Genomic DNA, 13,300 nt, shown 5'->3' on the forward strand with positions numbered 1-13,300 from the left:
TACATGCACTTCATAATATAATTACTGAGTTTGGCAGCAACCCAAATCAATGCATTAACATGAACATGAATAATCAGATAATGGGAAAACTATACTCAGATTTTTGCAACCAGCCAATACACAGAATAAGAGAATGTAAATTATGTAAATGTCATCTTAAACCCCCAAAAAAGCCACAATATGAACAGCTAGAAATCGAAGATTATTTAAATCCTTTGGTTTCAGTTTCGTTGTTTCGTTGCCATTATATGGTTGTGGTCTTAAATGCTGCTTGCTTATTTCCAGAATATTTCATTTAATTTTCCCCAAAATCATCATTGCGCCTTATAATCCGGTGCACCTTATGTATAACATTTAAGTCAGGTTGTAAGGAACAGTAGAGCCACTCAACTGAAGTGCAGAGTTATACAGGAGTTTCAGTTTAGTTCTCCAGCACTAAGGACGGAGCAGTATTAGCATTAGCTGCTAACCGTGCTATGCGCTAGCTCTTTCGCAGTTTAGGCCATACAGAAGTGAGTATTATTGGCCTGTAGCCTGCTGCTAACCCTGGCTAGCACTGCTGGAGTAGCATTAGCCGGCTACCAGTCAGCTGTCATGTGGCATTTACTAGCACTAAGCGTGGCTAGTGCTAGCAGTTAGCCACTAATGCTAATGCTGCTGCACCAAGCCTTTGTAGAAATCTGGAAATCTAAGCTTACTGTAAAAAACGGAAGCGCTTTACTCACCAAAAAATATGTTTTTAGGAGAGAAATCTGTGTAGATTAATATCCAGCACTCATTTGACTTTAAAAGAAACAGTCTTTTTTAAAGAAATACAGTTTCGTTCGCTTAGCTTAGCTTTACTTAACTTAGGTAGCTACCCATCCACCACCAACCAGCGGTGAGACCTGCTGAATTAGAAGGAAAATATGGCAACACTCCTGTTTTCTTACTAGTGTCGCATAATGCGCCTTATAATCCGGTGCACCATATGTATGAAAATAGACCTTCATTGATAGTGTGCCTACTTGATAAAATCAGATAACTGCAAAAATCCATCCATAATCGGATTATAAGATACATGTAAACACATTCAAGGTCAGGCATTAAAGCAAAAACATTGATAAACAAAACCCTCAAGTCTATGAGGAGCTTACCGAGCCACTACAAGGAACTGGTCGATCTGTTTCTCTGTCAGAGGACTGCTGGTGTCCCACACTCTCTCCTCCAGTTTGACCTGCTCCCTGCCGTCATCCTCACCTGATAAACCAAAACACAAGCAGAGCGCTGAAGAACACTATGCTAAAGCTGCTCATCTCCACTAAATGCGGTTCATGCATTTCTGATGTATTTCTAATGACTCAGAGAGAAGGACTGATTCAAACATGATGAGTACAAAAGAGGAAATAAAAAAAAAAATGGTAATAGCATGGTGCATGAGTCATGGAGGTAGCATGTACCATCAAAAACACTGTATCATTTTCAAGAGCTTTCATGATATCCCACTCTAAATCAATAGGCATTAATATGGAGGTAGACCCCTCTTTGAAGTCTGCAGTTATAGATATCGCAGAGTATTTGTGATTTCGTTGCACCTCAGGACTAAGTGAACTTGCTCTGTAACTATATGGTTGCTGTCGTTCCTAAACTCCACTGTCTTAGTAATGCACCTCCCAGCTGATACCTGCTGAGACACTCTTCAATTTCACAGCTGGGAAATCATGTCCATCAATCAGCGATGCATCATATATGCAACAACTGAAATTATTCAGCAGAGAATTGTAAAAATAATACTAAAAATATTAAAAGATAAAAAAAATAAAGGATTTATACTGAGCAATAACATTTTAAAAGTGTAATCAAGTTGCAACAAGCTGTGATTAAAATGTTCAGAGGATAATACATTTTATTTTAAATATTTCTGTTGCACTGTGTAATTGCTTTCTCTTTCAAAAACAACACTGTAGTTAAATGATTCAATGGGGAAAAAGTGGCCAAATTAACAGAAACCTTAAATGTTTTTCAGTGTCAGTTGTAGCCAAACAATCGCCAAGAACCATTTCTGTACATCCCAACTTTTAATGGCAACTACAGGACACTAGCGTTTGCTCTACTACAACAAAACAAAGGATTGGAAATGGATCTGGTTTAATGGATATCATCAAATAGTCTGGATCAGCCCTGTCTAGGGGTCGGACAAAATATTGATACAGCGATATATTGTATTGTTTTTAGTTTTGCGATACATTATTGATATGTGAAGACAAAATATATATATATATATATATTTTTTTATAAGTAAATTATAAGTAAATTCTACAAGACCCACCCTCCACTTTGACACTAATCAAATGAATAGGGTGAACCTGTAGTGAAGAATGAGGACAAGAAACTCCCAGTGAATAAATGGTGGAAAACAAGGGACTAAATCAGGCATGTGCTGTCCTCCCTTAAAGTCAAAATTTATTCCCAATTGTGTGTCAGTCATTTCCTTTTATTCTGCTTTTCTCCACAGTTTAGCTATGACGATTATCCCACCCACTCAGCTGGACTCCCCCTATCACTAGTAATGCCCCCTCCTAACACTAGGAGGTTGAAGACTAGCACATGCCTCCTCTGACACATATGAAGTCAGCCACCACCTCTTTTCATACTAGTAGCCAACACGCTTGGAGGAAAGCGTGGAGGAAAGCGTGGAGGAAAGCTACCCACACAGAGAGCAAGGCCGATCGTGCTCTCTCAGACTCCGGATTTAAACTAGAATTTAACCAGAGCCTTAGTCTGCAGGACCACTAGGAGCCCCTAGTTGTTTGTTAAAGAGACAAACAACTGGGGGCAAGCTACCCTAAGCACATTTTTGTACATCGTTTAATGTTTGCTGTCAAATTTAGTAAAACTGGCACCAATAAATCCATCATTCCAGGTATTTGCTCCTTATTCAGGAGTATATTATCCACTTCAGTAACACTGAAGTGTCTTGCAATACAGCTCTGGAAAAAAATTAAGAGACCACTTTAGTTTCTAAATCAGTTTCTCTGATTTTGCTATTTATAGGTATATGTTTGAGTAAAATGAATATAAACTTTAATTTAAACTTTAATTAGAGCATTTATTTGCAGAAAATGAAAAATGGCTGAAATAACAAAAAAAAAGGGCATTCAGAGCTTTCAGACCTCAAATAATGTAAAGAAAACAAGTTCATATTCATGAAATTCAAACAGTTCAGAAATCAATATTTGGTGGAGTTTTTTTTTAATCACAGTTTTCATGTATCTTGGCATGTTCTCCTACACCAGTCTTACACACTGCTTTTGGATAACTTTATGCCACTCCCGGTGCAAAAATTCAAGCAGTTTAGCTTGGTTTGATTGTTGTGATCATCCATCTTCCTCTTGATTTTCAATTTGGTAAAATCATACCTTATTTAAGTGGTCTCTTATTTTTTCCAGAGCTGTATATCAAGTATCACAGAATCACAGTATAGTGATTCCCATCCTGGCCCTGACTCATCCATGGTTTTAGATGTTTTAAGTTTTAAGTGAGCTAAAATACTTTGGTTTTGCGGACTAAAGACTTAAACAGAGCAAAAACCTAGGCTCTATTTACACATATTGAGATTTAGTGCCTTAAGAGTTAAATAGAAATATAATGTAAGTGTAATAAAGTGTTTTATACTTTAACATACAGTGCAGATATATCAAAATACGGCTAAATAAGTATGAGTGAGTAAAAGCAAAAGCGTGTAAGAGAGAAAACCCCACTGAGACGAAGAAGGTATAAGCCTTTGTTCTGCCCTGTGTTTGACGCTATATCTATATACATATATACAGTGGGGATATGTTTTAAGTATGAGACCTTAAACTCTGCAGAGTGTGTGAAAGGCAGGCCTACCCTCTTGCAGAAGGTCAGTAATATCTGCCTGGTACTTATTCCCCACTCTGATCTCCCCCTTATCGGCCAGGAGAGTCTTCTGCTGAGGGTCGTACACCAGCGAGTAGAAGAACGTGTCCTGCATCCAAAAAGCAACAGAAACACAGCACAAGTCAGAGAGACACAGGCGCAAACAAAGACGCGGCCTTGTGTACTTATAGAGCGATGTGTGTGTGTGTGTGTTTGTGTGTTTGCATGGTATTGAGTGGAGTCTCCAGTCTCCTCATTACTAAATACGAGGAGAACATTCTGGGTCAACACGCTGAATTATTTATTCAGAACGGAGCTCAAAACTAGCTCTCATCCATCCACACACACAAACACACACACACACACACGCTTGTCAGATAAACACATATATCTCTAGCTTGTATAGGCTGAACGAGGCTGGTGCATCCATCCAGTATCTCTGTACTGCATCAGTTCAGCAGGTCACATGGTGTGCAGCACTTACCTCTCTGTCCAGGTAGGACTTGAGGGTCTCTGTCTCGTTGAGAAGCGTCACACAGCACTTTCCCCTGAAGAGTGAGTGACACAAAAAACACATCCATTAACAATGACTACAACAAGAACCATGAGATCCAACTGTATCCACAACTAAAGAGAATTCAGGCAAGGACTTTTGCTTCGGTTTACAACAATGTCAGTTTTTGACAAAGAGAGAACAAATTCAGTGGAAAATGTGTGGTGTGTCTCTCTCGGTCACACACAGAAACACTGTGGCAAAACATCTAAATCCAATATACAACTCTGGAAAAAATAAGAAACCACTTAAAAACGATGAGTTTCTTTGATTTTACCAAATAAAAACCTCTGGAATATAATCAAAAGGAAGATGGATGATCACAAGCCATCAAACCAAACTGAACTGCTTGAATTTTTGCACCAGGAGTGGCATAAAGTTATCCAAAAGCAGTGTGTAAGACTGGTGGACGAGAACATGCTGAGATGCATAAAAACTGTGATTAAAAAACAGGGTTTTATTCCACCAAATATCTGAACTAATAAAACTTTATGAATATGGACTTGTATTATTTGCATTATTTGAGGTCTGAAAGCTCTGCATCTTTTTTTTGTTATTTCAGCCATTTCTCATTTCTCTGCAAATAAATGCTCTAAATTACAATATTTTTATTTGGAATTTGGGAGAAATCTTGTTGTATTTTATAAAATAAAATAACAATGTTTATTTTACTCAAACATATACCTATAAATAGCTAAATCAGAGAAACTGATTCAGAAACTGAATTGGTCTCTTAATTTTTTCCAGAGCTGTATATGCCTTTGAAATCTGCTTTGTTTCTAGGCCAAAATGTTAAGAAAGAACTTAACACACCAAATACTGATAAGTACGTGGTTTTGTCATGTAAAACTGACATTACACCCCAACAAATATTCTGACATGGTATAGGCAGTATGTAACTGATTATCAAGTGTTACATTAGAAGACAGGTTGTGAGGTGTTATCTTGTGAGTGAGGCTGAATACTGGCCAGCGACCTCACGGCAAGTTATTGTGAATTATCAAAGATCAACGGAGGACTTTGTCAAGGAATCATAATGCCCACACACCTACAGAAAATGAGTTGTAATACAGTATCACATGTATGAAGAATACATCAAGTAAGGCATTATCACCCACAGTGGACAGTGCAGTGTGTGGTAATGATCGAGAAAGGCGGCATCTGGCTAAAATTTGTTCATACAGACAGACAAGCATTTTCAGTGCAGCATTCTGTAGCTTCCAAGGAGCATAACAAAAGTCCCATTCTTGCAGCAAGTGAAAGACTGACTTTACTTTCCTCATACATTCCTCATATAACTGTAAATTGGCAATACAGACCTTACTAATAGCTGCAGAACCCCATTAAAGTCAGTGTTCAAAATTACTCAATGCTGATGTGTTTCAACATGACCTTTTTATACCTCTAAACGGATACCCCTCTTGAGAGTACATCACTCATCCGTGCCGTGCCGTGAATATTCAAAGAGCAAAAACAGGTAAAGGCGTCAATAATCTACGCCCCAAAAACACTAAATGGTCCATCTCTACTTAATTGAATTTAATAAATTAGAGAAAAGGAAGTTAGAGACAGGGACATCCTTAAATAAATTGTCAAAAGTATCAGTTTATCAGTTTACCCCCTATACTTTAAGTCAGTTAGTTTGAGAAGAATGTAAAAGGCGGGTACAGAGGTATTAGCTAATTATGAGGCTTACTTTTAATATCAGCAACTCAACATATTAAATTTCCAGGTGCTTGTGAAGAATATACTGGCTGCAAATAAAATAAACCTCAATGCTTATTAGCTGCTAAAACTCTTTTCTGTGCAGCATCTGAGTCAGCATGTGCAGTCTAATTCCTGCATCACTCTTCAGCGTGACAGTGTAAGATCTCTCCAGAGGTCTGACCCCATCATTGTCGGATATGTCATTTCACACTGCAGGACTGTTTACACAGGAGGATCCCTGACAGAGACTCCTGACATGTGGGGAAATAATAATGTGCCTCAGACACATCAGCCGCTCGGAACAGCCATCCGCGGAGTCTTTCACCGGCTTACGGAACAAAACCTCAGCCGTGACAGCGTTTGAAGAATTTCACCACAATTATGAAAACTCGTCCAATGTGTCAGAGAGACAGTGAGGTCAGATGGGGTGTTTGTACCTGATGTGTGTAGCAGGCAGAGACTCCAGCTGTCTGGAGAGAAAGAGTTCTCTGTGTCTCAGCTGGTGTTTCTGTTTCTCGGGCAGATCTGCCATCTCTGGGTTCTCCATCTCCTCCTCCAGCTCTCCTGCAAGCCAAAGGTCAAGAGCAGCTTTAGTTAACTACCAATACATGGGCATTAATAGCAGAAGAGTAACCACTAGATACTTAAATGTTCTGAAACTGACATACTTCTACAATGGCATGCAAAGGTTGTGCACTTCTAAGCCCACGAATACACATAAAACAGAGCAGTATCACTGGAATCAATCAACCACTGTCTGAACATCCTCCTGATAGATTTATTCCTTCAATTCTAGAATATAGGATGCAGAGAAGTATGTGGGAGGAAAAAAACACATTGGTTTTATTTTTCAAATAAACAGAATATAAACAAGCCTTAAAAGTGACAAGCAAAAAAAAAATACTTAGACACTTAGACCTCGCGCTTGTTCAATTAAATTAAGAGAGAGCACTGACTTCGGGTTAACTAGCAATAAAAAAAAAATGGCAAGCTACATAAACAGGATTTGAATCTGCGATCAGCTACCAGAGCCCTGAGAGAGCACAACTGGCCATGCTCTCTCTGGGTGGGTAGATGGCGCTCTCTAAATGGCACTCTCTCACCCAAAGGGTGATGTCCGCAGCACAAGTCACCTGTGAGCTGATTTATCGGAACCTCCGAGTGCTTTCCTCCAAGTGCACTGTGATGCTACCTGGCAATGTTAGATCAGCAGCAGTGTAAAAAGAGGCAGTGGCGGTGACTTTACATGTATCAGAGGAGGCATATGCTAGTCTTCACCCTCCTGGTGTTGGGGCATCACTAGTGATAGGGGGAGTCCTAATGAGTGGGTTGGATAATTGGCCGTGTAAATTGGGGAGAAAATTATAATTTATTATAATTATTTAAAAAATAAATTATAATTAAAAAATGGCGTAGAATAAAAGTGTGCGCGTGAAAGTCACATTTAGATCTAAAAAATTTGCACTATTAGAACAGATAGCACTAATTACTAACCCTGCAGAAAGTGTAAAACTAACATGTCCTTTTAAGACCACTAACCAGTTAACCTCTCAAGAGTACATTATTTGTCCCAGTATATTTGAACACAGCAAAAACAAATGAAAGGTGCTATAAACTACACTGATATACCAAAGCTTGAAGTAGGCTGATACTTTGGTGTACCTTTGGTAAATCAGTCCATCTCTACTTTTCTGAATTCAATGAATGAGAGAAACAGGAGGTAGAGACAGATGTTATTACATATGTGGTCAAAGGTAACCAATTATATGCAAAGGTGCATAAAAAGATCTTCAACACTTGCACAGCTTACACTACTTTTAATCCCAGGTAATATTGTGTACTGAAATAATATTTTGAGACAGAAATAACATCAAATCCTACAAGAAATCTAATCATTTCCTACTCTTGAATTACACTGAATTTATAATACTAATAATAATCACAAAAATGATGTGTGTTACATTTCACACCACGCTCAGTGGATTAGCATATTTAAAGGTGGAGTGGAACAGATCTGCTGCCAAAAACTGTACTCCATCCACAGCAGCAGCAGTCTCCATCTGCAAAGCAGGCGGATTATATATAAGCTGAATGTGAGAACGGTGTTGTACAGATCTGAAATAAAACGGGTGAAACAAATGAGACCCTATCAACATAAACACCACCCCCTCATTCAGTTCACATACGAGCGCTTCATCCCTGCTCCCCCTGTAATCTCCTCTGCAGAACAGCAGAGAGAAAATATCACTCTTACCCAGTCCTACACATGTGTAGTTTGTGTGTGTGTGTGTGGGGGGGGGGGGGGTGTATGAAGTGAGGGTGCTGAGTGGAGAATGATAAGTGGGAGAGAGACTGAGGAGCAGGAGGGTGAGAGGAAGAGAGTGGGGGAGAGGGAGTGAGAAAGAAGCGTGCTCCGATTCATTTGGAGTTTCATTAGAAAGAGAGAGAGAGAGAGAGAGAGAGAGAGAGAGAGAGAAACAGAGAGAGAAAGACAGAGAGAGAAAGACAGAGAGAGAGAGACAGAGAGAGAGAGAGACAGAGAGAGAGAGAAGCAGCAAGTCATGGAGTGAGAGAGGGCAAGAGAATGAAAGAGAGAGAAAGAGTAGAGAGACTAAGAGAGAGTGCAAAAGACCAGAAAGAGAGAGAGAAAGAGAGAGAGAGAGAACAAAAGCAATCAAGGGATTTTCAGGGGGAGAGAAAAAAGGTGGGCCTAAAATCAATACGTATTCCCTCCTCTTCCTCACTCCAGCATTCTGAGCACACACTCCACGCTCTCTGTTTCTGTTATCTTCAAATTTTATCTTCCTTTGCAAGAAACACACACACACACACACAATACAGTTGATGGGTAACTGTAAAGCTATATCTGGAGTACTGACATCCCGTATTTTGAAATGTACATTGTGTGTGTGTGTGTGTGTGTGTGTGTGTGAGAGAGAGAGCGAGAGCGAGAGAGAGAGAGAGAGAAATATAGGGAGCATATGGTTGAAGTAAGAGTAAGACAGGACTGCAGAGGTGAGAAGTGAGTGAACAGGGCACAATGTCCTTGAGAGAGATGAGGCAAAATTGTCTCACCTACAGCCTCTGTCCACAGAGAGAGAGAGAGAGATAGAGAGAGAGACTGGAGGGAGAACAAGAACAGATAGAAAAGAGCAAGATGAAAACAGAAAAAAAAAGAAATTGAGAGATCAGAACAAGTAAGCAAAAAAAAAAGAGAACAGAGGGGAAAAAGGAAAGTGCACAAAATTAAGAGTTGTGAGACAGAGAAACAGAATACAAAAAGAACAAAAGGAGAGAGAAAACAAAGAACGGGTGGGCAAAAAGAAAGAACAGAAGGAGAAAGAACATTAGCAAAAATAAAGAAACAGAAGACCAGTGCAAAAAGTAAAAATTAGAGAAAAGGAGCACAGAGTAAACAAAAAGACAAACTAAAAAACAAAAACAGAGAGACAGATATGGAGAGAGTAGAGAGTGAAAGGGGAACAAAGAAGAGCAGAGACAGGGTCAGAAAAGAGAGATAGAGAGAGAGAGAGAGAAGTAGAAAGAGAAAGAAAGAAAATGTGCAAAAAAAAGATCAGAGGTGTGAGGGACAAACAGAAACGACAAATCTAAAGGAGAGAAAGAAAACTGAGAAAGAAAGAACAGAAAGTGAGAGAACATTAGAAAAAATAGGTAGGAACAGAAAAGAGTGCAAAAAGAAAGATCAGAGAAAAGAAACAGAGAAAACAAACTGAAAAAATAGAAAACAGAGAGACTGATATGGAGGAACCAGAGAGAGACAGAGAAACAAAAGAGAACAGAGACAGAGTCAGAAGAGAGAGAGAAGTAAAGAGAGCAAATGAAAGCGAAAGTGCAAAAAAAAAACAGAGGTTTGAGAGAAACAGAAACAAAGAAATCAAAAGGAGAGAGAGAGATAACAGGTGTGTGCAAAATGAAAGAACAGAGAGAGAGAACGTTAGAAAAAAAAAGAACAGGTAGAAACAGGAACAGAGAAACAGAAAAAAGTGCAAAAAGAAAGATCAGAGAAAGAGAGCAGAGAGAAAATGAAGAAAGGGTGTGCAAAATGAAAGAAGAGAGAGAGAGAACATTAGAAAAAAAAGAACAGGTAGAAACAGGAACAGAGAAACAGAGTTCAAAAAGAAATATCAGAGAAAAATAAAAAAAAAATTCAAACAGAAAAAAAAAATAGAGAGAGACAGATACGGAGGAGTGGTGGGCAAGGAAGAAAAGAGAGGGTCAGAAAAAAAAGAGAAAGAGACAGAACCAGAAAGAAGTAGAGAGAGGGTTAACAGAACACCAGCTCAGCCAATCTACTGGCACTGCACCCAGCCTATACTCTACACAAATTGCCTCTCCATCTCACCTGTCCCAAACAATTATCAATTATTGATGAATGAGTCGCCTTACCACGAAGAGAGCGGAGGAAGAGGAGAAGAGGAGAGGAAGAGGGAGCTGCCCCCTGACTCCTGAGAGAGGGATGCATGGAGGATTAGGAGACAGAGGAGAGGGACATGGGCAGATGGAGAATTCACTCTTCTACACACACACACACACACACACACACAGACACAGCACTATAAATAAGGCCATTTGTAGAAATGTCTCAACTGCTAAACTGCACAGAGTCTATGTACATCCGTATCAATATTACATTGGAATCAACAGGTTCATCATCTGCAGAAAAGGCTGGACTGTATTGGCTCCATTTAGGGAGTTCTTGCACCTGAAGGTCTGGACCAGAGTCCACACCAAGGTTCCTCATGTTTGTTACATTGTGTACATTTGGCACAGCTAGTTTTGGTTTCACACTGCAGTTTACTGGTGTAAAGGTCTTTTCTACATCCCAATACTGGTTAACTGGTTAATTGAAAAGGTGTTTTTCCAGGTGCCGTGCCAAATTCTACCTCATTTCCAGAATTCAACTCCGCAGCAGAATGAGTGAATTTACCCTAAGCAGATTACCCTCAGATTTCCTTTATTTCTGTTTATGAATAAAAGGTTTATCTACATCTACGGTAGGCATATTTGCACGGCAAGGGGAATCAGACTGCAGCACAACACCATTTTTTCTTTCCTCTGGTTTGTTTCAAGGCTGAGGACAGCCTGCTTCAACTTCCTGTAACTGGTCTGTAAGTTCAAACCACCTTAAAAAAAAAAAAAAAAAAGGTTTTCCACACTGCAGGTTCACACCTGAGATTTCAGACCAAACTGAATAGTCTGAAAATCCGAATCTAACAAGACAGGCGTGAAAGCACCCTAATTCCAGGTTCACACCACATGATTTTATCTCAGTTTTTCAGTCGCCAACAGTTTTTCGTTTATCGCCTACAAAAAAAACTCAGCGCTCGCACAGTCAAGTAGTGTAAACTACTGAAAGACATTTGCCAAGCTGTTGCCAACTGATCGCCAACCAGTCGCAGATGCCAGGCTAATATTTGGCATGCTAGATATCTGATCCAGTCGACGACTGGGAGTCAGGAGCAGCAGCTACAGCTAAGCATTACCAGAGCCTCTGTTATATCAGTAAATGACTGTTAAACTCTAGAGGGAGCCTGCAAGTAAGTCCTCTACATATTTCAGTATAAAACTAACAATAAAATCTGACATTTATAAATTATATATTGCTTCATATGAACCTTTTTATGTTGGTCTCATTGCAAGTGCATATTTTCCTCTGTAGAGAGTTTTCGTGTATTTAGTTCTGGTGTGTTCTTGTGACGAAACGTGTTTCTGTAGAGCAGCCAGGTAAGTCTGCAATTTCCCACAGCAACAAATTGTGTAATTTGTGACACGTTATGCCGAACGGTCTTGTAGTGTGAAAGTCTCAACAACTGAAGAACAACCAGTGTGAACAGCACAACGACATGTTCAGTGTTTGTGTAGTGTGAACCTGCCATAAGTAAAAAAGTTTACTTTGTTTGTAGTGTAAAAGCATGTTTTTTATTTGATTATGATTTTGAACCAATTACAGGGAGTTGAGGTGCACCATCATCACCCATTAAACAACAGAATAAAGTAAAATAACTGGTGTTGTGGCAACTTTCGTTTACATGCACTAACTTTACGCAGCAGTATGAATGCAAACACTTACACAAGTGACTCCTGTATCTACTGTAACTGTAGACTAACCCTTATTTATGAACAGAAATAGAAGGACTCTGAGGGTAATGTGTTATGCTAATTTTGCTGAGAGCTGCACATGCACTCAAAAGGGAGAAATTTAGCAGGAAGGCAGAATTCGACCTACTAGTCCATTCAATAAACTACAGTCTGAAACCAAAATAAACCGGACCAAAAGAACACAAATGTACCAAACGCAAGAACCTTGTTCTGACTAGAAAACACTGCAACATTAAACAGGCCAGTTTATCTCGATGAGTCTCTCTCTTTCTGAACCTTCGCCCACTCTACCACACGCAAACCAGCTCACGAAGGGTTTGGCAATTAGCTGACGAGTTCAATCAGGTGCATTACGTCAGAAAGTACACTAAACCCTGTCGTGCTGGAATCTGAGAACAGCCCTATGTACCTCTGAGATGGTCTGAGGTTACACTTTCACATATGGTGCCTGTTCTGCATGCACACAACGCTGAAGTGGTGGATAGACAAAAGAAAAGAAAAACGGCTCCAAACTAGAACTTGTGTTTTAGAGATCCTTTTTGTTTATCCATCTGTGTGTTTATCTAAAGATTTGTGTATTCAAAAGAAGTGTCAATCTAATATCAAACCTAAGCCAGCCAAGTGTGCACCCTCAGGCCCTCAGTGTTCATCACTTTGCACTAAAATGTAATATTACTCAGCATTAGTAGCTGTATGGCAATGTTTTGCGCCAGTTCTTTTACACACTGGAACCGATCAATGTATTAAAACAAATATCACATCATTGCTGCTTTGTATTTTAATGCAGAACCCACTTAAACTATTCGATTAACAATTTGATGTCTGCTCTTACTCAGAGGAAAATTCAACTACTTACTATGGACCTGTAACCTGTAATAATATGCAGCACAATCTGAAAAAGTCACCTTTTAGAGAATGCATCAGGAGGTGATTTGGGAAAGACAGAAATTCCCGAATGTCTTTTGCACCAATTTCAACACAGTAATGCCTCCCAAAAACTCATCTCTCAGAACTCCAAACTCAACAGGAAATCCTACTGTT

The 13,300-nt window shown here is 39.4% G+C and overlaps 1 protein-coding gene across 2 annotated transcripts in view; it reads right to left on the reverse strand.

Moving 5' to 3' along the window:
- Window positions 1-13,300, reverse strand: part of mta1 (metastasis associated 1) — a 52,856-nt gene that overhangs the window by 16,950 nt on the left and 22,606 nt on the right. For both annotated transcript variants that reach the window (XM_022672917.2, XM_049463571.1), the window contains exons 4-7: window positions 6,577-6,703; window positions 4,364-4,427; window positions 3,871-3,988; window positions 1,137-1,239 (exon numbers count right to left, since the gene is read on the reverse strand). In XM_022672917.2, coding sequence (XP_022528638.2) covers window positions 1,137-1,239; window positions 3,871-3,988; window positions 4,364-4,427; window positions 6,577-6,703 — 412 coding nt within the window. The remainder of the gene's footprint in view (window positions 1-1,136; window positions 1,240-3,870; window positions 3,989-4,363; window positions 4,428-6,576; window positions 6,704-13,300) is intronic.

This window comes from Astyanax mexicanus, chromosome 14, assembly GCF_023375975.1.
Source record: "Astyanax mexicanus isolate ESR-SI-001 chromosome 14, AstMex3_surface, whole genome shotgun sequence".
NCBI lineage: Eukaryota > Metazoa > Chordata > Actinopteri > Characiformes > Acestrorhamphidae > Astyanax > Astyanax mexicanus.